This window comes from Scleropages formosus, chromosome 20, assembly GCF_900964775.1.
Source record: "Scleropages formosus chromosome 20, fSclFor1.1, whole genome shotgun sequence".
Taxonomy (NCBI): domain Eukaryota; kingdom Metazoa; phylum Chordata; class Actinopteri; order Osteoglossiformes; family Osteoglossidae; genus Scleropages; species Scleropages formosus.
The window spans coordinates 14,231,728-14,253,444 of record NC_041825.1 but is presented as its reverse complement, the minus strand read 5'-3'; the positions used below and the strand labels follow the sequence as shown (position 1 = coordinate 14,253,444).

The following is a 21,717-nucleotide window of genomic DNA, read 5'->3' as shown; positions in this document are numbered from 1 at the left end:
CGTTAGAAAGCACTTTATAGGTAAGTACTAAACAGTGTCCAGAAAGCAGTTTCTTTTTTGTAGTAAATCTATACAAAATTCAGTTTCCTCTTTCCACATGGTTTCCTAATGCAGTTTTGATTAGTACTTGCCTCTGTCAGTCTTTGTCTTTTAGCAAACTCAACGTGTTTCTTTTCCTGTTTCCACTTAGTAAATGGATTTCATAACTCTGGAAGTCCTGTGCCAAATGTGGAACCACACCAAGCAGTAACGCGGAAATCCAGTACAGACCATCAGGTAAATGTGGAAAATATGAATAACCACCAAGTCGCTGGCATTTTCATTCTCAGTGTAAAGAAAGTATTTGGTCATCTTCTGGTGCAGTGTGCTCTGAAAGTCCAACACGGTGGCACAGTGCCTGGGTGGTGCGAGAGAAAGTGGGTTCGATCCCTACCCAGTCTGTGTGGAGTTTGCATGTTTTCCCCATGTCTGCATGGGTTTCCTCCCACAGATCAAAGACATGCTGTTCAGGTTCCCCCATAGTGTGTGAGTGACAGAGAGAGTGTGTTTCACTGATGTATGGATGAGTGTCCCAGTGTAAGTAGTGTATTTAGCAGTGTAAGTCACCTTGGTGAATAAAGTGTGTGGACTGATAACACTATATAGAGTTCACTGGAAGTCGCTTTGGAGGAAAGCGTCTGCTAAATAAATAAATGTAAATGTAAAAGTCCAGAATTATGTTGAGGGCAGCTTGGCTCTACGTCAGGAAAGTAGAGCTTCCCTGCAGTATTGCTGGAAAGGTGTGCTGAGATCACAATGTTTCATTCCTTTTATCTTCCTCCAGCTGGAATTGGTGGAAAGCCTGCCATCTGAACATGCAGAAAAGCAACTGTTGTCTGCTAATACATTTCTGCAGCTTAAATGGCTTTTGTACATCAATGGAATCCCCTAAGATTGCACCACACATGATAATGTGAACATTTTTTCCTCTTACCATTTCATTTGAAGGCTTCAGTTGCAAGCAGCATTTTTTTTCTGGAGTATAGCAGTATTCATCCAGTAAAAATGGTATGATATGATATGATATGATATGATACATTGCACCCCTTGTTGTTACAGACCACATGTTTGTAACTGAAATAATGTGTGAAAATGTGCACCACACATTGTTTAGCAAGAAAATGCTGCTTGAATTTACAACAGAGCATTTTAATGAAGATATGCTGCATATGGTGGAAGCTCCGGCACCAACTGAACTCAGAGGAGCTCCACAGATCTCGCCCCCTCTAATGTGGCGCTATTAATAAAGGTAGATGGTAGTGACGTGCATGCAGCCATGTGCAGAGACAAACATCGCGAGTCTCTCTTCACTACTCAACACTGAAGGTTGCTTTCCTCCAAGGCCAACGAGCCATGTATTTGACAGCCCTTCTCTAAGAATAATAGACTCTCCCAGTAACTATCTGTGTCTCAGATCATAATTACCTCAGGAGTAATCTTCCTTTGGCTGTATACACAAATCCCTGCCCATCCCTACCCATACTGTGTCTCCCTGCCTTCCGTTTTTTTTTTTTTTTTTTTTCTTGCCAGAGAGGAGGTGTGGTGAATGCCATGTAAATAAAGCCTGCTCCCCCTGTGTAGTCCATGCACCGCTTCACTGGGCATAGCATGGATGTCGAGGGATGGAGAAGGGTCTTCTGCTACCCTCTCTCTCTCTCAGCCTCCGATTGCTGCAGGAACTGGAGTAATAGCTTAACGGGAGCCGACTCCAGCGCACACTGTTAACCGCCGCGAGTCGCACCGCCGCTGCTGCTGAGAGCAGAGTCCCTCACACCCCCTGCCCACCCCCCCCACTGTACTCGCCACGGCAACGGCAACAGAGGGGACGGCAAAATCGGCTGCTCGTGGAAACCTCCTTGCTGTGGGGAAAAAAAAAAACGCGCCTGAAACACCAACGATGTCTGACACGGAGGGCAGCTTTGATGATGCATCGTGTCTCTCCCCACAGAGCCCGGGGTCCACCTCACCAACCAAGAGACAGAACAGGGAGACCACGATTACCGTGAGTACCTACAGAGGCTCCAAGTACTGCTTCCATGAAGTGTTGCAAGGACCGCAATTTGTATGATCATATTGCTGAAGCCCAGGATTATTCAAAATATGAATAAAATACATAAGCTGCACAGATTTGGGTAATTCTAGCTAGAGTAATTGGGATAATTGTACACAAAAATACATGTGTAGTACAGCATATGCTTCTTAGAACAGTTCCCTGAAGTGCTGAAGTTATTAGCGCGTAAGGCACTGTCTGATGTGGCCTCCCCCTCCATGCAAGGTGCATTCATTTCTCATTTTGAGATCCTCAGATGCACAGTGACTCTCGGCGTGAAATACACCACAAGGATTTCTTGAAAATGCAGAATTACAACTTATGTAGTACACTGGATATTGCGTAACACAGTGAGCAGATATTTCATCTTCAGAACTTGCAGATATAAATGTTTGTGTTTACTGTGGATGGATATAAATAACCCAATGAATGCAGTATTGATTTTGTGCTGAAGTTCCTGGCTTCTAATATGATTTTGAGAGGAATAAAAGGCTTTTAAAATTAATTCTGGCATGTTGTACTTTCAGTGCACCATGAAATCAATAGTAGTGCCACTGAAAGCAGAGACTCTGACTTTATGTTTCAGAGGTGGTTTTGTGTTATGATTCCTGCCCATTCACTTGCAGTCTCTGTGCTTCTGTCAGCGGGGGCTTTGACTACACTGAGACTGTGGATGTGGGGGAAAGGCGAGGAAAGACTCGGCATGCTGTTTCCATGGTGACAGAAGCAATACTATTGATTAATGGCTGTTGAAATGGGTGACACATACGCTAAAGAAAATGGTGAAATCTTGGTGTCGTGCGTAATTGGAAATGCAGTGACTGCCCACCTAGACAGAATGAGCAATTTTTAGGGTCATCACAGGTGTCATTAAAGCAAGTATTTATTATGTGAATCGCACGTTGCAGGTCCTGCTCTACCTCGTCTGTCGAGATCCATTTATTATTATTGAATGATAGATTTATATTTTTCAGCGCAAAATACTGACACCATTCGTAATGAATGCATTATGTATTTGTGGTAAATGATTTGAATTTTTAGCCTAATGCAATGTAAACTCAACCCTAAAAGGCTTTCAGTGTTTTCCAGAAGTGACTTTCGTATGATAGAGTCCCAGAGGTTAAAGTGTGGGGGAGGTCATTGACCATCTTGTACCTCCTTTCAGCTTTCTGCTTTTGAGCAGTTTTGATCTAGCGCTCCGTAACCCACAAGAGGCAAAACCAGACTGCTGCATTCATTGTAAACGGGACTCAAGAAACCAGAGATCATTCCTTTAGTGTCTCCAAACACTGAATCTCAACGTGCTTCAAAACTAGTCAATGTGTTTTCAGTTGCAAAAGCAAATAATTATTATTTTACTTAAGTGCACGTTTGCAGAGATAACCGTGATGAAAGGCTTGAAATAGGAAAATATTTTTTTTTTTTTGGTTACTAAATGGATATTTCCTGCTTGTAGTAAATGCGGCAAAATCAGAATGCAGAATTAACATTAATTTATTCATTCATTCATCCATTCATTCTTCATGCTTTAAGCATGTATTGCACTCATTGCTATTAATTCAAATTATGCCACATATTCCAAACTGCATTAGCATGCGTAAAGGAATTCATTCAGTTCCATTTAAGAATACATAATTAACCCCCCTTTATGTGTGTGTGTGCGTGTGTGAGAGGAAGAGAGAGAGAGAGTGTGTCTTAAAAATACTCTACCATGAAGAAGAAAATTTGCCACATATTGAGCTTAATCTCACAAAAAGGCTTTACAGCATACACATTGAACGTTAAACTCTGCACTGCTTCCCAGAACCAACTCTCTGTAAAGGAGGGCAAAAGGTATTGGATCAGCCCATTAGCTTAACTCTCTCATCATCCTCATCAGCTTGATTATAGTCATCATCACACTCCTACTTATTTGTGGATCATTACATGTGCTTGCTCTGTTCCTGTTTGCCTCCTTCTTGTTTGTTCCATAGCAAAACAAGGCATTAAAACCATAGAGTGTTGTCGCTCTTGTGGTGGCAGCCTGCAAAATCAGACGAGTCTTGGGCAGTGATGTAATCAGCAGAGTGCTTTGGTTACACAATGGAGTATTAGGAAGCTCACTCTTCCCTTAATGGCCAAAGGACAAAACACTAAAAGGAGATCAAGGCAAGACACAATGTGGGTGCAAGTGCAACTGCTTACATTTATCTTGTGGCAGTCAGTATAGATTTTTCACAGAGAATATTCGCTGAGAATAACAGTAGGAGAGCTACTCAAAAAAAGATGTGATTTGTTTTAACAGAGCATTCCATGGGATTTCTCTAGACTGATTACCCAGACTTAATTGAAAGCAAAACCCAACAAAATAAGTCCCATTGTCTTACAGCCTTTGAGAAGTAAATCCGACAATGCGAAACCTGTCTGTCTAGCTGTTGCCCATGCCAAGGGGATTAAATCCAGTAGCTGCAGCCTTTGAACTCTTTGAGTCCTGAGAGAATGTTCAGTTCAGTTCATCTGGATAAAAAATGTCCACTGCAGTCATAGTCTTATCTTAAAATGTAACTAAGCAGTAAGTGTGTTTGTATCTACTGCAGTGTTAAGAGTTTCAATGAAAAGAGCAGAATGACACAGAAGGGAAGAAAGAAACCAAAAATTCATTGTGAATTATAATTAATGCTTATGGATGTCTTGATAGAAGCTGTCCATTGGGAAGAGTAAAAAAGATTAGTGTGCTTTTTTAAAAGCTGTTTTATATTTCAGAAGTGCTTGAAGGGTCTATTAATTTTTTTTTTTTTCTAGAAAGCAGCTACAGATATCTATAAAAAACACTAATAATCAGTATTTGAGTTTTTGAAATATATATCTCCACTTACTAAATATATATATATATATTTTTTTTTTTTTCTATTTTAGTATCATGTATACATTCTATATATTTATAATGGTATAAACAAGACATTCTTTTTTAAACAACAGATGTAATTAGTTGCTTAGCAACAGTATCTGAACACTGTGCAGCCTCAGCAGCAGTGGAGAGTTCCAGTGCTGGTCTTGTTTGTGAGCTGGGGTAAGGGGGGGTTGTGTTGTATGAGATTATCAGCAGTTTGGAAAAACAAAGGGTAGAAGGGGAGGGACCTTTTTGCAGTTTGCTTATATTTTATTTGTTTCATTCATTCAGTTCATAGATTTGTTCTGTTTGTTTTTCTTCTAATGCTGGTTGACACGAGGGTAGTTAGATCTCTCCACACATCATGATACAGGTTGTTATCAACAGACTGTGCTCTTTGACAGCAGGGCGCACATGCTGGTGTCTTTATTTGCTCAACGCTGTGCCCGTGCCAGCATCAAAAGCTCCATAGGCCTATTGTTTTCTGGATATAAACACAAGTAACTGACTTGTTCATTCCTGACAAACTGAAAATGAAAACATCACAAAATACCTGAACATAGCAAACATTAATTGTTGTGTCCAGTTATATAACTAGGTACTATAAATGCAGCAATTTACATTCATTACCTTGCCTAGGGCTACTACGGCAGGCTTTCTCCTGTGAGTTGCGCCAACAACTTTCAGATTATAAATTTTAGTCTTTAGTTGAATAACACAATGATAAAGCAACTCTTTGACTGATATATGAACTAGAATAGTACAAATGATTGTACAGTATAGTGAAGGGTGGAATTACCAAGTTTTAGAAAATAACAAGCTAAAAAAGAACGAATAGCTCATTGAAATTTTTTATGGACCCAGATATGAGGTCATTAATAACTTTTATTAGCACAAACTCAGTAAATGGACAAGAACAACTGGAAACTCAGTTAATATTGTGTAATAATTGCTTACTTACAAAAAGAAGTACATGAGCAATATGAACATTGTTTTTTTAATATTCTGGCAGAATCTATGTAATCAAGAATAGTTCACACTATGTTTATATTTTCAAATGTTGCCTGTGAATGATGCATAATATTTCAAGTCTGATGGGATGATAAAAGAAGTAAAAAATAGAAGACACTATACTTTCCTATGCTGGCATTCATCTCTTTGGTGAATGTGTTTTTGTGAGATACATCAGAGATATGCGTATATACTGATTTACTGTTTTATTTTCTTAAGCTATCAACTTGTGTTTACTGAAGCAGAAAATTTAACAGGTTTACCAGGCTCAAGGCCTAGCATTTGTTGTTTGTGTGTGAGGGAAAGTGTCCGTTTGATTGTATAGATGTTTTACTTGGCTTGGGGTGCTATACTTCTATTATGTCTGATTTTCTTCAGTAGTGGTAGTAGTCATGACAGTGAAACAATGTGTTTCAGGAAAACATATATTTGATGTATGAGGGTGTAATAAACAGAGGAAATCTGAAGCCTATTGTAGCTGCCAATCTGTACCTGATTACACAGGTATCTCTTTGCATGTCTACCATCTGTAACATGACTGCCTATCACTTTGCTTTCAAACCCATTTTAACTTTCTACAGGAAATGAATTTTAAATTACATCAATTTCTACAGTACATGTCATCTGCATCTGTGTAGTGGGAGTAAAATGTCATTTCAAAAGGAAATTGTCATCACTGCCATGAATCACCATCAGTCAATAATAACTGGGCTGCAGATTTAAAAAGAATTTTTGAGTTAGTTTTTTTATCCCCCCAGTGCAACAAATTTTTTTGGCAAACATCATTTAATATTACATGTTTTTTCTGATGCATTATTAAGTCACATTCAGAGTCTCACAAATAAAGTATTGTCAGAAGCTTTTGTGTTGAAAATGAATAAATATTTTTAATGTCATCACATCTGGTCACATCTGGCTTTAATACTACTTAGCAAGATTAACTTTTTCATTAGTATGGGCTCATTGTTTTCTCTCGGGACATACAGTTTAGCACATACAAATTAAAATCTGCTGTCTTTCTTTTACCATCACCGAAAAAGTGTAGCTGTTTTGGAATACAGCAAATGATTGTCCCAGATGGCACTCACGGTAGAAGTTTTGCAGTATGTTCTTGAATTCGTTGGGCCCCTGTGTGTGGTGTTAAGAGCAACAATAGGCGCACAGAAGCTGACAGCTAGGAAGCGAGAGCCATGAGGCAGTGTGAGTCGACACCCAAGGAGAGTGTGAGGTCTGCGTTGGGATTATAAATAGATACAAATAAGTCAACCAAAGGAAAACAGAAGAGCCCAGCAACTAATGGGGATTGCAGCTACCTTTGCTGTTCGTAGTCTCCTGTAATTACTGTCCATCTGCCAGAGGCTAGCCAAACGTATGCTAATCTGTTTTATTTCCAGCACTATTTATATGTTAAGCAAGACTCATTTAAAGATTGTTTTTATTTGGATTTTTTTTTTTTTTTTTTTTTTTAATGGTTTTAACTCAGATAAATTGTACAGTTTATGGTACACCCCAGTTTCAATATTCACTTATAGGCTAACTTGAGATACTGAGGATAGTTCTTAGTATAGTGTATAATTTGTGTAAAAAATGTATTATACTGATCTTAAAATGTGTGAAAAACAGAAAAAAAAAATATTGCACAGTATCATATAGTGAAGGAATATTGTATCTTGTTCCATACAAAATTATATGAAATCCCACTGGTTTTTAAATCAATGATTTATGTTAATGATAAATGTTTTAGTTTGGTTACATCTAAAAACAGAATGCAAAAAGCAAGGTTTATAAGAAAATATCTCACAATAATGTGTCACATCTTATCAATACTATTGTGAATATATATAAACACACACACACACATACACACCCACACACACACTTACAACTCCTCTCTGAAACCGCTTGTCCCGAGCGGGGTCACGGCAAGCCGGAGCCTAACCCGGCAACACAGGGCACAAGGCTGGAGGGGGAGGGGACACACCCAGGACGGGACGCCAGTCTGCCGCAGGGCACCCTAAGCAGAACTTGAAGCCTAGACCTGGCCAAGCCCCTGCTCCATCACATCCCCCCATAAGTATATATCTCAGTAACTTTTGATAGCTTTATCAAAAAATTTCAAAATGTATTAAAACCTGCATTCCAGGAGACTGTCTTCATAGCCATAATTTGCAAACATAAAAACAATGTAGTAAAATGAATATTTTGACCAGTGCCATACAGGAATTCTTGTAAAAGAACCCATAAACAGTTTTCATTGGAATTGCATAAAGATATACACAATGAGACCATTTGCTGAATATGAGTGAATGCACTGGGCTTGTAACCAGAATTCTTTTGTATCCTGGTTACACATTTTACAATGAAAGATAAGCAGTAAGCAGCCCTTAAGGTATGAAGTAACCTGTGTTGGTGCAACTAGAAATTGAAGCCAAGGGCTTAAATTGCACAACATGCATTTAAACATCTCCAAGCACAAAGGAAAAGCACAGCTATTTAATGGATTTATTTATTTATTTGATGTAAATTTATTTTGCTAATCAACCACTTATCTGTCGCATGAAAATTATCCATTTGAACTAGATAAGGGTATCTTAAGGGAAAAGAAAATATCCAGAGGCCCATAACTCTTGCTTGTCACTTCCAATTTCTGCAAACATCTTGCTTTACATCTTCAAACCCAAACAGTCCACAATCTTGGCCGCTTTTAGCATGAGGAAGATAGCTGGCCCTGTAAGAGTGGAGATAAATCAGCCTGTGCTGGGAATGACAAGTATGGGATACTGTACACCCTTAACAACTGTATACGGTTGATTAAATTTGGTCTTAAGATCTCAGAAGTATACATGTTTTTTAAATAAAGGGGTGTTTCAGCATCACTCCATGCAGTCCAGGTCATGCCCATTTGCCTTCTAAAGCCTTTGACTTTTTTAATTAAACCTGACCCCATGGGATGGGGTTCGACTGAGCTTTGGACCTCTTCCCTCAAACTTCTTTCACACGCTTGCTTTGTGTTGCATCAATGCCGAAAGACGTCTCTGTGCTTTTTTGCCCCAGTAAAACCTTCCAGAACTGACTGTTACATCATTTCCATTGTAAAGTTTCAGTGGAGCAGAAGCCCTAATGGGCCAACAATTGAAAACAGATCCAGTTCATTGCAGCATATTATCTGTAAGAAGCCAGGTCTAAATTTTATACAGCAGAGCTGCATTTTTGCACACAATATTAATTTAACCAATCCTTGATGGCTCATGTACACATATTCACCTTCAATAAATATATCAGTGTTTTTTATTTGGTTTATTTTTTTTTCTAACTCACAAGTGATTGCCATCTGGAACACGGTGCTGCCAAGTAGAACGTCCATGACTGTTTTACACTACTCATATTTTCCACCAGCTAATGTGGGCCCTTGTGTTTTTACCTGGAGATATTTTTGCCATTCTATTTCAGTATCACAGTTTTAATTGTGGAATGTGAAATTATCATTGCTGCCTTGTGCTGATGTGGGGGCTGGCTGCTGGCAGGCAGTGTTTAACACATTGAATTTGGAATGAAGTTAGGGAAATGTTGCATCTATGGAACTGATTCATTTAGACTCTTTTAGTCCTTTATATATATATATATATGTGTGTGTGTGTGTGTGTGTGTGTGTGTTTGTGTGTCTTCTTGTTTTATGTGTGTTTGATGCACTACTGTTCCCAAAGATCAGTAAAGCATGGTTGCTGTCCTCTTAAAGTAAACTGATGCAGAAAAACAGGGAGAACACATAATTTATTTTTGAAATGTAGTGGATTACTGCATAAAAGGAGGGCCAGCTATTTGCATTTCAGCCTGCTTCTTCATATCTTTTATAATGGAGAATGGTATCTTTGACATATGCACTTTAACCATTGGATCGTTTGCCTTGCTGCTACAATCGCCAACCCCTGTGCTAACTATGATAACATTTTGTAGCTCAATGCACTCCCCTGTTAGGATATGGCTCTTGTGGAGCACTAACATAATGTACCAAACAACCAGGCATATTAGAAATACTCAGGCAGCTTATTGGATAACAACATTCTTCAGTGTTTGGGTACAAGAAAAGCTCTTCAGTATGGAAGTCCAAAAATATCTTCCACTGTCAGTTCCAGGGGGTGCGGTGGCGCAGTGGGTTGGACCGCAGTCCTGCTCTCCGGTGGGTCTGGGGTTCAAGTCCCGCTTGGGGTGCCTTGCGGCGGACTGGCGTCCCGTCCTGGGTGTGTCCCCTTCCCCCTCCGGCCTTACGCCCTGTGTTGCCGGGTAGGCTCCGGTTCCCCGTGACCCCGTATGGGACAAGCGGTTCTGAAAATGTGTGTGTGTGTCAGTTCCAGAGGTTGGAAGTAAATGTAGTGGCAAAAGGGTCATTCGTGTAAGGACCGCTCAGGGCTACATGCCATAAGGATGATACTTTGCTGGGCCACAGCTCTTTACTGTGATTGCCAGGAGAACATGTGAATGAACATGTCTCCCCTTGGAGCGGTTTTGACCCTATGATTCAGAGAGCAGCCAACTCTGTACTGCAAGAGGGTGGGGACAGACAGTCCTGCCTTATTGCTGACCTTCCAGAACCCATCATCCACATGCAAACAGGAAACAAGGGGTCAAATTAGCTATAAAAACAAACATAATCCTACCCATAGATCCCCACACACAGATGTGGGTCTTACACATCTCCAGTGGATGTGTCCATTTCTAAATCTGGAGCTGCACTTATATACTACTTTTTTTTTTTTTTTTATTATCCCCTGTTATGTCCTTTAACAGGTTTTGTGTTCTTGCTTTCTGTCCACAGATCAACTGTGTTACATTTCCCCTGCCTATGAACGTGCCGGAGCAGCAGCTGCTGAAGCCCAATGAGTGGAGTTACTGTGATTATTTCTGGGTAAGAAAGGCCCTGCCCACTCAGGCCACCCTGTAGCTGAGTGCTTTCTGCACCATTTTGCTACATGCCCCTGAGTCAGAGCTATTTCCATATGAGCATAGTAAGAATAACAACACACAACGTGAGTCAGGGGTTGCATAGCAGTGCTGAGCCTTGCTCACATCACCTTGCATTGCCAGAGTGCTTTGCTCAGGCCCACTGTGGGCATTTTTGGGGTTGTATGTTTGCCAAACACATCAGTTTCTTCTTCTGTCCCAACATCTTTCCAGTTAGGTTGAATTATTTTTTTAAAGCAAGATGGGTGCTACAGTTTTAAATATTCTGTGGTACAATGGTGGTCAGAGCAGTTACTTTGTAATCAAAGGGCCCAGTTTAGAATGTCACCACTTGCGGTAGTACATTTCAGCAAGGTACTTACCCCTAATTACTCCAGTAAAAATTGCCCAGAGGTGTACAAAGAGATCATTATAAGTAGCTTACAGTACAAATCTAAGATTGAAAGATGCCTTGGACACATTTGTCAGCTAAATAATGGTTGATAAAAATATTATTCGTCTTGGATTTATAACTTATAATGCAGGCAAATTCTATCCACTGTATAATTGTCACGTCCACACCTGAACTGCAAGCAGCAACACCTGGTTCCGATTAAGCACTTGCTGGTAATCGGAGCGCTCGGCTTTAAAAGAAACTCCTCAGTCCCTTTTCAGTCGCGGAATCTCATCGAAACAACTGTCTCCTCTGGGCCTATGTCCTGTTCTTCTTCGTCCCTGGTTCCCGTCCTTCGTTCCCTGGCTTCTGACCATTCGCCTTGTCCCATAACTTCATCTATGGATCTTCACTCCCACTCTGACTGCTGATTGACTGACTCTTCGCCCATCCCTGACAATGAGAACTCGCCTGATCCCTCAGTTCCAAATAAACGATCCCACATTTGGGTCCAGCCTTCCCCGCATCCTGTGTTCCGCGTGACAATAATAAGACCTAGCTCTTTTTCTGTCTTCGCTGTTTTGACATAAGTTTTCAGCAATAAAAGAGAAAGATGGCATTAATTTTAACCTTTGATGGTTTTTTTCTTTCTCAGCTCTCTGATGCTTCAGCAATTGAATATTTAAATTTTCAAAGCTGTCATATTATCATTTTGTAGCATTTAAATGCTTTTTGCTGTGGAAGAGTCATTGCGGAACGATGCCATATGTGTTCACATCATCCTGAGAAAAACAGTTTACAAGGACATATTTGTGTAAGCTAATTTCCTCCCTGCATGCCACATATTGCAGTTTTATAAAAGTTATTCACCATATTCTTTATTTCACTAATCTAACTTAGACATCTTAGTAGTTCAAGCACAGATTCAACAGGGCACCATTATGTATGGGAGGGGAAGTCAGCAATAGGATCATATACTCAGCCACACAGTACACTACATGTATTTTTGTATCACAAATATGATTTTCCACAGTTCGTAAGCTTTCTTTCATTCAGTCATTTTTGACTGAATTTCAGTGTATTTCAAATTTTACCATCAGTTTCACTGATTGTAACCAGTGTTGTGACTTTGCATCAAAACTCTTCAACAAAAAAGTATACAAATCTGTGAAGATTAACTGCATGTTGTCGCCTTGTTTACTGTATAGAAATATGTTTCCTCAGTTATTGTTTGTGTTGGTTTTGTAAAGACTTGGAGAGCATTCTTCAGGATTTGCCATTGACTGAGACCGAACATCTCTGTGTTAGAAGAAAAGACCCATGCTTTCCTTAAGATAAGGCTAATCTAGACGTTTCCCACAAAAAGCCTTGTGAGAGACATGTTGTTTATTTCTAACATGTGTTCATGGTTTTCTTTTCCTTCCCAGTCTGACAAGAAGGACCCCCAGGGTGCAGCCTCAGTATCTGGTTTTGAGGTTCTGCTTCAGAAACAACTGAAGGGCAAACAAATGCAGAAGGAGATGGCGGAGTTTATCCGGGAGAGGTAACACTTAATAATATAAATGAAGCCTTGTGTTTGTAACAAATATTGATAATTACAAATGAGTTTCTTCTAGGTGGGATCACCCTTGTGGTGAACTTATAAGTAAATACATTTCGGGGGAAACCATTGACACAGATGTTAAACCATAGACATTATATACCTAGGTTCATAATAACCACATTAGCCCACTAGAGGTGTATTTTTTCCCCTTCGTTATGGATGGTAGTTTTTGTTTTCCTCTCCTCAGCTACCAGTTTATTTGACAAACTCAGATATACATTACCACTGTTTTGTAACTCTCTTATTTTATGCATTGCTCTGAGTTCTACATCACTTTATTGAGAGGAGTGAACCACATATAAACTAAATTAAATTAAATTGAATTGAATTGGTTGAAAAAAAAAAAACTGGCTGTTTTCAACCGTGAAGATAAATATTTGCCTAAATGAACATTTGGAACTTCACACAAACCATAATTTTATAGCATTATGACATCCATGCTGCTGGTTCTTTTAAACTGAGTATGAATTGTTCAAAAATCTTTAAGATGAATAGCCTCTAGAGAAACCGACATATGTTTATAATTTTGTGTCTGCTACTGTTTACCTTGCTGGAAAACCATTTTTTGATTAAGATAAAATAGTACATGATATGTGTCTTAGTTGACGGAAAGTTTACCTTTTTATACCTCAGAGCTCTTTGTTATTGACCTAGTTGTGTGTCAGCAGCTCATAATAGTTTTCCACTGTCCTTTTTTCTAAAAGTTGTACTTTAATAATCTTAAGGTAGACCTTGCTCCCCAAAGAGACCCGTTCAGCATGAAAAACCATCTTGCACACTCTATAAAACCACCCTTGTGCTTTCTATGGAACAAATACTTACTGTAATCGTTGTTGGTGGAGGATTTGTTCCGATAAACTTCTGCAGTAGTTAAATATTTATTATATCTAAATATTTCAATATTTAAGAAGAAAGAGGAAGTCTGGTGCAAAGTGTAATTATGAGAAGGAAAAGAGTCAAATTATACACTAACTTTCAGTGTAATCAGCATATTTACTGTATGGCACATCATTATTGGAAGAAGTTCTACTCTCGGTTTTGCTCTTGATCTTATGTAAAGTTTGCTTCTGTAACTAGCTGTGGTGAACAATTCTGCTCTGTAAACACATCTTTGTTTAATACCTGCAATTTAAGACCAGCAGAAGATGCTGCTTTGTCACAACTAAAACAGACCTGGCCTGGCAAGCAATGGTTAAAAACAGGACAAAAATATAATTTTACATTTAGTACTGAGACTGTTATTAGATATTTGTGTATGAATTTAGGCAGCTGGGCCATTTTGCAATTGCTATAAAGAGATCAGGTAAAGTTCCCTTTAAGCACAGATCTGTGCAGAAGTAGAAGTCCTTTAGCAAACAACACAGTCCAAAGTGTTGTGCTGCATCAAATTTTATAAGTGATCAGTGCTGGATTTTTGAAAACACAATAAAAGTGTTGCTTCTGTATATGACAGGGCATTCAGAATTTGTACTATTTCAACATAATGACGTCTGTAGAAGTTGCTAGGGATGAAACATCCTGTGTGGTAAGAGTTTCACAACACATTTTATATTTTTTACAAGTGCTGCCCTTCTCTTTCTTCTGTTTTTGTGATGGCTATGCATATAAAACTGCAGTAGTATCCAGAATTTCAGATACTTCCTTGAATAAAAGCAAAACTTTACTGGGCAGAACTGTTTATAAATAGACAACATTTACACAGGTGTAAAGTGAACAAAGTATAGGTGGTTTCAGTAAAGTTAGCTGTTAGGAACACTGAAAATCAGTGGATGTTCAGTTGTGCATAGCACCATTTAGAAATTTAGGATTGAATGCATACAGTTCTGTACACCTAAACAGAGCTGTAAATTAAATTTTCACCTAAAGAGGTTATGAGAGCATGTGAATGCCTAACTCAACCTTGAAATTGAGCAGAGCTTTATGAAAATGTCATGGAAGCTCCAAAAAATATTGAACTTGAACCTCTAGTGTTTCACTTTGAAATATGCACCAGTAATGTACAACCATTGCATCTTAAAATACTTCACCATTAAAAGTACTTCTAACAAAACATTTATTGCAACCAGGTACAAAATGCAGTAGAAACCATCCCAACGTTCCATACCAACTATTATGCTAAAAGCAATTGAAAAGACCAAGATATCAAGGTAGTCCAATTTAACAACGTAATGAGAGATTTACTTTTTCAAGGACAAGTCTCCATTTGTGAAAACTAAAACCTCTGAAATATTCATTTGACATGTACCTTTTCTCCAGGAACAGCTCTGAGGTATGTTACACTCCTGTTTCAGATGAATCACCAACCATTTAGAGTAATGATAGAATGTAAATGGCAGGTATCTGCTGGGGCATTTTCAGATGGATTGCAGAATGTTCACTATAGGAGCTGTAAATGAAGGCTGCAAGATAACAGTAAAGCAAGAGTTATTTCCAGAGAGGACATCCAAAAATGATTCATTTTTACACCTAGGTAAAGAAGGTATGGAAAGTAGTATTATTTTACATGTTGACAGACAATAATTACCTCTGAAGTAAATAAGATATTCTTCTTTCACCATCACATCTTTTTGGTTAATTTATGAAAACACTCATAATCCAGTTCTCTTGCCACATGGTTGTATCTATAGCCTTTAGTTTTAAAGAAGACAGCATCTTTTGCAGTAGTATGACTTGTAAACACCTTATAGGCTGCACCTTTCCACTTATCTGCCCACGTCTTCTTTTGTCCCCATGACAGAGAAAGCAACATTCTCTGTCAAGAAAGCAGAAAGCAAAATACGTTCTCCACAGCAGCACTGCTTCATAATCCTGGTCCATTTCTCTCTGCAATGAGGCTGCCGAGGTGGCTCCAGCACCAATGAATGTTAATGAGGTCCCCCACGCCCAAGTTTTTGCTAGTTTATAAAACCATCAAAGTGAGAACAAAGAGATTGGTTACAACTGGTTGACAGCTCTTTATATTTGTGCACTGGAGTGCAGAAAATGTTTAAGAATGAGAAATTTAGAGAATAAAAAATAGAGAAAAAATGTTCCTTCATCCCTGCAAAGGGTTTGAATCCCATCTGGGGTGTACCCTGCCTCACGTCATTTGTTTTCAGAATAAGCTCCGAACCACTGTGACCATACATTATTGTTAATGAATTAATGTTCCTTTGTCGTTGTAGTCAACAGGACTTTATCAGCAATTGGTGGGTTATAATGGTACTTATTAAATTCCTGTAGCTCAGACCATGGTTAAGGTGTTTGTATTTAGCTTTATGACTGACTTGCACACTGTTTCTGTTTTATAATCTAATATATTTTGTAAAGGTATCAAGTCTAAGGGGGTGTGGTGGTGCAGTGGGTTGGACCAGGTCCTGCTCTCGGGTGGGTCTGGGGTTCGAGTCCCGCTTAGGGTGCCTTGTGACGGACTGGCGTCCCGTCCTGGGTGTGTCCCCTCCGGCCTTACGCCCTCTGTTGCCGGGTAGGCTCCGGTTCCCCGCGACCCCGTATGGGACAAGCGGTTCCGAAAATGTGTGTGTACCAAGTCTACCAAAGAATTCTGTAGCTGAGGTACTTCTAATAGAGGGAGGACTGAGGTCTGGATCTACCACTGCAAGGCTTGGCCCCCATTATATTTGAATTGAGAGATACTGTCCTTCCCATTAGCACTGCTCTGCCCCAGTGTGGTTCTTCTATGCAATTTCTTATTTTAGAAAGATAACTCTTTGACTCAGTAGGTTCACATTATAATCATTGCTTTGGAGCCAGAAGGTGCTTGGAAAGAAAAATTGTTTTGTTTAAGACACTGGACAACCTTGGTATTGCCATCCTTTCAACCTCACACAAGAGCAGAAATTATTTTTGTCACATGAATCAAGGGGATTTTCGACTGTTTTACTTCTATACTTTTATGTAAAGAACTTTGCTGTTTGAATTTAGGTTGCCACTTTTGGCTTCGTCTAGGCATTACATCAGTGTATGGTTCACTGCTTGTGTTGCTGCTTTTTCCTGTCCTTATTCAAACTCAAGTGTAATGCACATTGCTTTTCCTGGAATCTTCTTCCAAAACCCAGTGGTATCCAAAACTTTACTCTATTAGTTGTATGACTAATTGTACAGTCTTTGGGGTAAATTCAGGATCAACCTTACATTTAGATCATATTTAATGAGACATCAGATCCTTTCTCATATTCCCTCAAGTTTTGTGTTACTTTCCCTCTGTAAATCAGTCACTTCCAATAATCTGGACATGTACAAGAGCTTAACTCCAGTTTTTTTTCTTTGTTGCAGAATAAAGATTGAAGAGGAATATGCAAAGAACCTTTCAAAACTATCACAGATCCCCTTGGCTGCACAGGAAGAAGGGTAAATGTCAGTTTTATGTATATTCTCATCATTAAACATTTTTCAGTACAGTATTATTTTCAGCCTAACACCCTATTTTTGTAAAGTTTAGGTTCCATTTCAATGTCACTTCTGCTGAAATGTGCTGCACATTCATCACTTCTGAAACAGTTATTTGCTATGTCGTGCTGGGAGAGAGACAGTACATAAGAGGGTGTTTAGGGTCCTGTGGCCATTCCTTTTGCACTGATCTTTCTCTGTGGAGCATAATGAAATACATCTTCACGGTTACATCTCATGGGCTATATGCAGGCAAACTGATAGGCCTCACTAAGGGCACAATGACAACATTGCCCCCAGTGGGCAAAATGCTGCAAACACATTTTTTCTTTGTTTGGTGTGTCATCCCAGTTGTGATGTAATGTTTATGTTGGAACTCAAACCTATGTTCTTAAGGAACCCAAGGTTTATGCACCAGCTCCTTAAGTGAGCCATGCCTCTGGACATAGCTATTATACCATCTTCAATCCTGTGGGGGTTTCTTAGAGTACCCAACTGTGTCGGTACTTTTATGATAGGGCTGCTGGACTTTACTCTGAACTTGAACTTGATAATTGTCCAGTGGATCATAGCAGTTTGGGAGGACAAGTTCCACAGAAGGTTGCAACAAATCAATGCACACTGAGGCATGTTTTACATCACTTCAAAGCACATGAGGCACATCATTCATTGACGTTGAAGTCACTAACCATAGACACATTTTCACTGTTTAGATACCACGAAGGTCTGTTTTGTTAAAAGGTGACAATGAAGTTGTTTAACAGAAAAGGGAAGCGAAGGAAACACAAATGCTTGTATGTTATCAGTATTTTTATAATAATGTATTAGTATGCTATTTATTCTAGTGTATTTCATTTATATATTGTTTATTTCACCTTCATTATAATGTATTAATATCTTTGAGTATATATGAGAGCAGATTGCACCAATTTCACTATTCGTTACACTGATCTGCATCAGTGTGTGTGTCATAGTGTTTCTGTAAACTTTTTCTGCACGTGCACACTGTATTATCAAGTTTTCTATGCCAAGTTCATCATATCTAAAGTGTAATAAGGGGGTAGAAAGGAAGTGAAAACAGGGCACCCCCCCATATTTCAAGAAAGCCTCATCAATCCCCACAATATTTCTGTACAACTTGAGTTGTACCTATTACTAATATTCCTCAGTACACAACTGTATTAAACCATTATGTTATACAAGCCTATAATGTCAGTGCAGTACAGTTTACAAAATAAGTTTCAGTGTATCTCTACAGCACACCACTATATTGCATGAAGTTCATTGTAAAGGATATAATTTATTTTCTATAAAATTCACATGGTTGCGCTTCTAAACTAAATCAGATCCTATGTTTTGCATCAGTATTGTATTTGATTCAGTGTGCTGCTTCTATATAGTGTTTCAGGTTGTTTAATTCAGTTGTATTGTGTGAATTCAACACATTAAATCAGGTTCTGCTTACTGAGTCAGTATCTTGTTTGAGCAAACAGTATCAGCGTGTTGTGTTGGCAAACTTTTTCAGTACATTGTTTCACATCCAGTATATTGTATCTGTTCCTATATGTTGCACCTGTAATATGCATCAGCAGTCCTTTGACAAGGCCGTACCATGATGCGTGTCTCCAGAACAGCCCATGAACTGGTAGGATAGGAGAAAGAGCCTATTGTTCCTTATTAGAATCCAGATGATGCCATGGGGGTCAGGCCACTCGTTGCCAAAGACATTTTGATACAGGACAAAACTTCTATTATTCCATCCTTTTACTTCCCTTTGTTGTGAATCATGTGCATCATTGTGTTGCTGGCTTGTTCCTATATGCATGGTCAGAATCACTTGTTTATTCATGAATTTACTGTTTGTGTGGCTGTGATGTAAAAGGAATTGTTCCCAAAGTGCTGGTAACACCATTATTCTGGAGTATTGTGTTGGGAGAACTGAGACAAATGTGAAAGGACTGGATGCCCAGGTTTTGCAATGAGAATTAACCTATCTCACAAGGACATTTTTCTAAATTGAGCTTTATTTGAAAATTAAAGCTTTTTGCATCCATTTTTAAGCGATACTATAAAAAATAAAAGATGCACAGAAGTCAAACAAGAAATGACAAACATGACAAATGTGTTTAGGTTTTTGTAATTTGCTAATATATATTCTTCTTACTTACAAACTGCAAAATAAGATTGAAATTAAAAAATATAACAGCACATTTGAACAATTCAAGTTAAAAGCCCATGTTAGGTTTGCTAGTTTTTTTCAGCTGTTCACAAATTCTTATACTATTTCTTCATTTGTTTGCACAATAATTGCTTGCCTTTTCTTCCTAGTAATCTCAGCACTTTATGGTGTACTGTAGTGGGTTAGAACACCAAAATATCACAGTAAAAGAAGAAACATGGTGTTATAAATCACAAATTTCAACATAGTAATGAAGTCTGCTTGAGTACATGTGCAGGGACTGCTGATATACGCCATTACGATTATTATGATGTTGTGTATAGACGATTATTGATATTTCTCTGCAGCACACTGGGGGAGGCTTGGGCTCAGCTGAAGAAAAGCCTGGCGGACGAGGCAGAGGTTCACCTCAAGTTCTCATCCAAGGTAACCCAGCATGCTTTGGAAAGAGCTTCATAATACATAATAGATCAGTTAGATTTGTCTGATAAGCTAATGCCGTGCTCAAGCTAGTGGTCATTTTTTCTTTTAGTGCTATGTGTGTGTCTGTGTAGAAAATGGATGTCCACTACCAGTCCAGTCTTAAATTTCAGTTATTACCCTATGAACCGTGCAAGATATGTGAAATCATCAGACGACTGTAAGACCACTCTATATCTGTCATTACGATGGAAGTTACTGCAAGTAGTCTGTAAAATTTTAAATATCTTAAATGCACTGTGGCACAAAATAATATTTAATCGTTATTTTAATCAGTAGTTATGAACATTGATTACCTGTGCTGTACAGCTCTCCTGGCAGGTCATCCTTTGGTTAGTTTGTGTAGGCCATGATGTCTGTTTGAAATGGAAAAGTTCAACATGTTGGCCTTGCAACCACAACATTGTTTCCAAGTGCATGCTGGACAATGTGGCTCAAGTTACAGTTCAGATTTGACCTGTGTCACCCACCACGTACTGAGGACATTGGTGCTGTTGTGCTGAGGTTGTATATTTCTGGTTGCCAGCACTCAGTGGGGTAAATCACAGCTCCAGGTGAAGCTTCCTGGCAGCCAGGGCTAAAGCTGGGGTGATGAAAGGGAGGAAAACTGTAAAAAAATAAAAGTCTTCAGCACACATCAACAATTGCCATTATAATAACTTAGAGGAAGCAAATTAAGAATTAAGCTGAGGATGTTAAACACTGGTTTGACCGTTACTGTCCAGACAGCAGTCTGGTGTTTTATGCCCGCATGTAAGAAGGTTTGGGTTTCTCGATGTTTTTCTCACACTGCTGGCCTCAGAAAGTCCAGCCATTATTTTCTGTAGATGAACGACTCATAATGACTGCACATCCTAGCAAGTCATGGACTTTGAGAAACTGACCTCATTTAATATATTTTCCCGTGTTTATTGTATGGTGTAGTGGTGCAGTGGATAGTTGTGGTGCCAGGAAAGATTCTGGGCTGTGGTTTTCAATCTGTGTTCAAATCCAGTTCAGTTTATAATGTATGTTCTCTTTGTATTTCTGTGAGATTCTTCCCATGGTCCGTGTGTATAAGAAGGCAATGGTAAACCACCTTCGTATCCCCCTTTACTGTGAATGCCGTGTTTGTGTTCGCTTGAGGATCAACTTCAACTTTATGGCTCTTGAACCTATTTTACTGCAAGCTAGTGTTGTTCTGTAAGAGGAGCTATTTAACAGTGGAGAGGGGTGTGGTGACGGCGCAGCGGGTTTGGCCAGGTCCTGCTCTCTGGCGGGTCTGGGGTTCAAGTCCTGCTTGAGATGCCTTATGACAGGCTGGCGTCCTGTCCTGGGTGTGTCCCCTCCAGCCTTACGCCCTGTGTTACTGGGTTTGGCTCTGTTTCGCTGCGACCCCTGCTTGGGACAAGCGGTTTCAGTCTGTGTGTGTATTTAACAATGATAATTCAACACACTTTTTTTTGGTAAATATTTCAATTTTTTTTTCAGAGTCAACATGATACTACTGAGAACTCAAACATGAGGTCAAAACCCAGACAGGAGACTGACCTGTCACATTACCATGTTCCAAAATGTAGAGGAAACTAATTTTCTGAGATCTGCTGACTTGTAATGAAATTGAAGGGACATTGAACTTCTGGTTCTAAGACTCAGAAGTTTCAAAACAGTTATTCAGCTCTGTACCAATCTGTCTAATGTTATGCAATAAGTACATTAGAACATCTGTCTCTCTAAATTTAAAGGGAAATTCTAACTTTAAAAAATTTAGAATTTAGCTTTTTCAGTC

General features: G+C 39.1%; 1 protein-coding gene across 3 annotated transcripts in view; it reads left to right on the top strand.

Annotated features, from left to right (window-relative positions):
- Nucleotides 1-21,717, top strand: part of gas7b (growth arrest-specific 7b) — a 69,726-nt gene that overhangs the window by 40,790 nt on the left and 7,219 nt on the right. For all 3 annotated transcript variants that reach the window (XM_018762043.2, XM_018762042.2, XM_018762044.2), the window contains 6 exons: nucleotides 191-276; nucleotides 1,988-2,041; nucleotides 10,783-10,872; nucleotides 12,729-12,844; nucleotides 17,177-17,251; nucleotides 19,817-19,895. In XM_018762043.2, coding sequence (XP_018617559.1) covers nucleotides 191-276; nucleotides 1,988-2,041; nucleotides 10,783-10,872; nucleotides 12,729-12,844; nucleotides 17,177-17,251; nucleotides 19,817-19,895 — 500 coding nt within the window. The remainder of the gene's footprint in view (nucleotides 1-190; nucleotides 277-1,987; nucleotides 2,042-10,782; nucleotides 10,873-12,728; nucleotides 12,845-17,176; nucleotides 17,252-19,816; nucleotides 19,896-21,717) is intronic.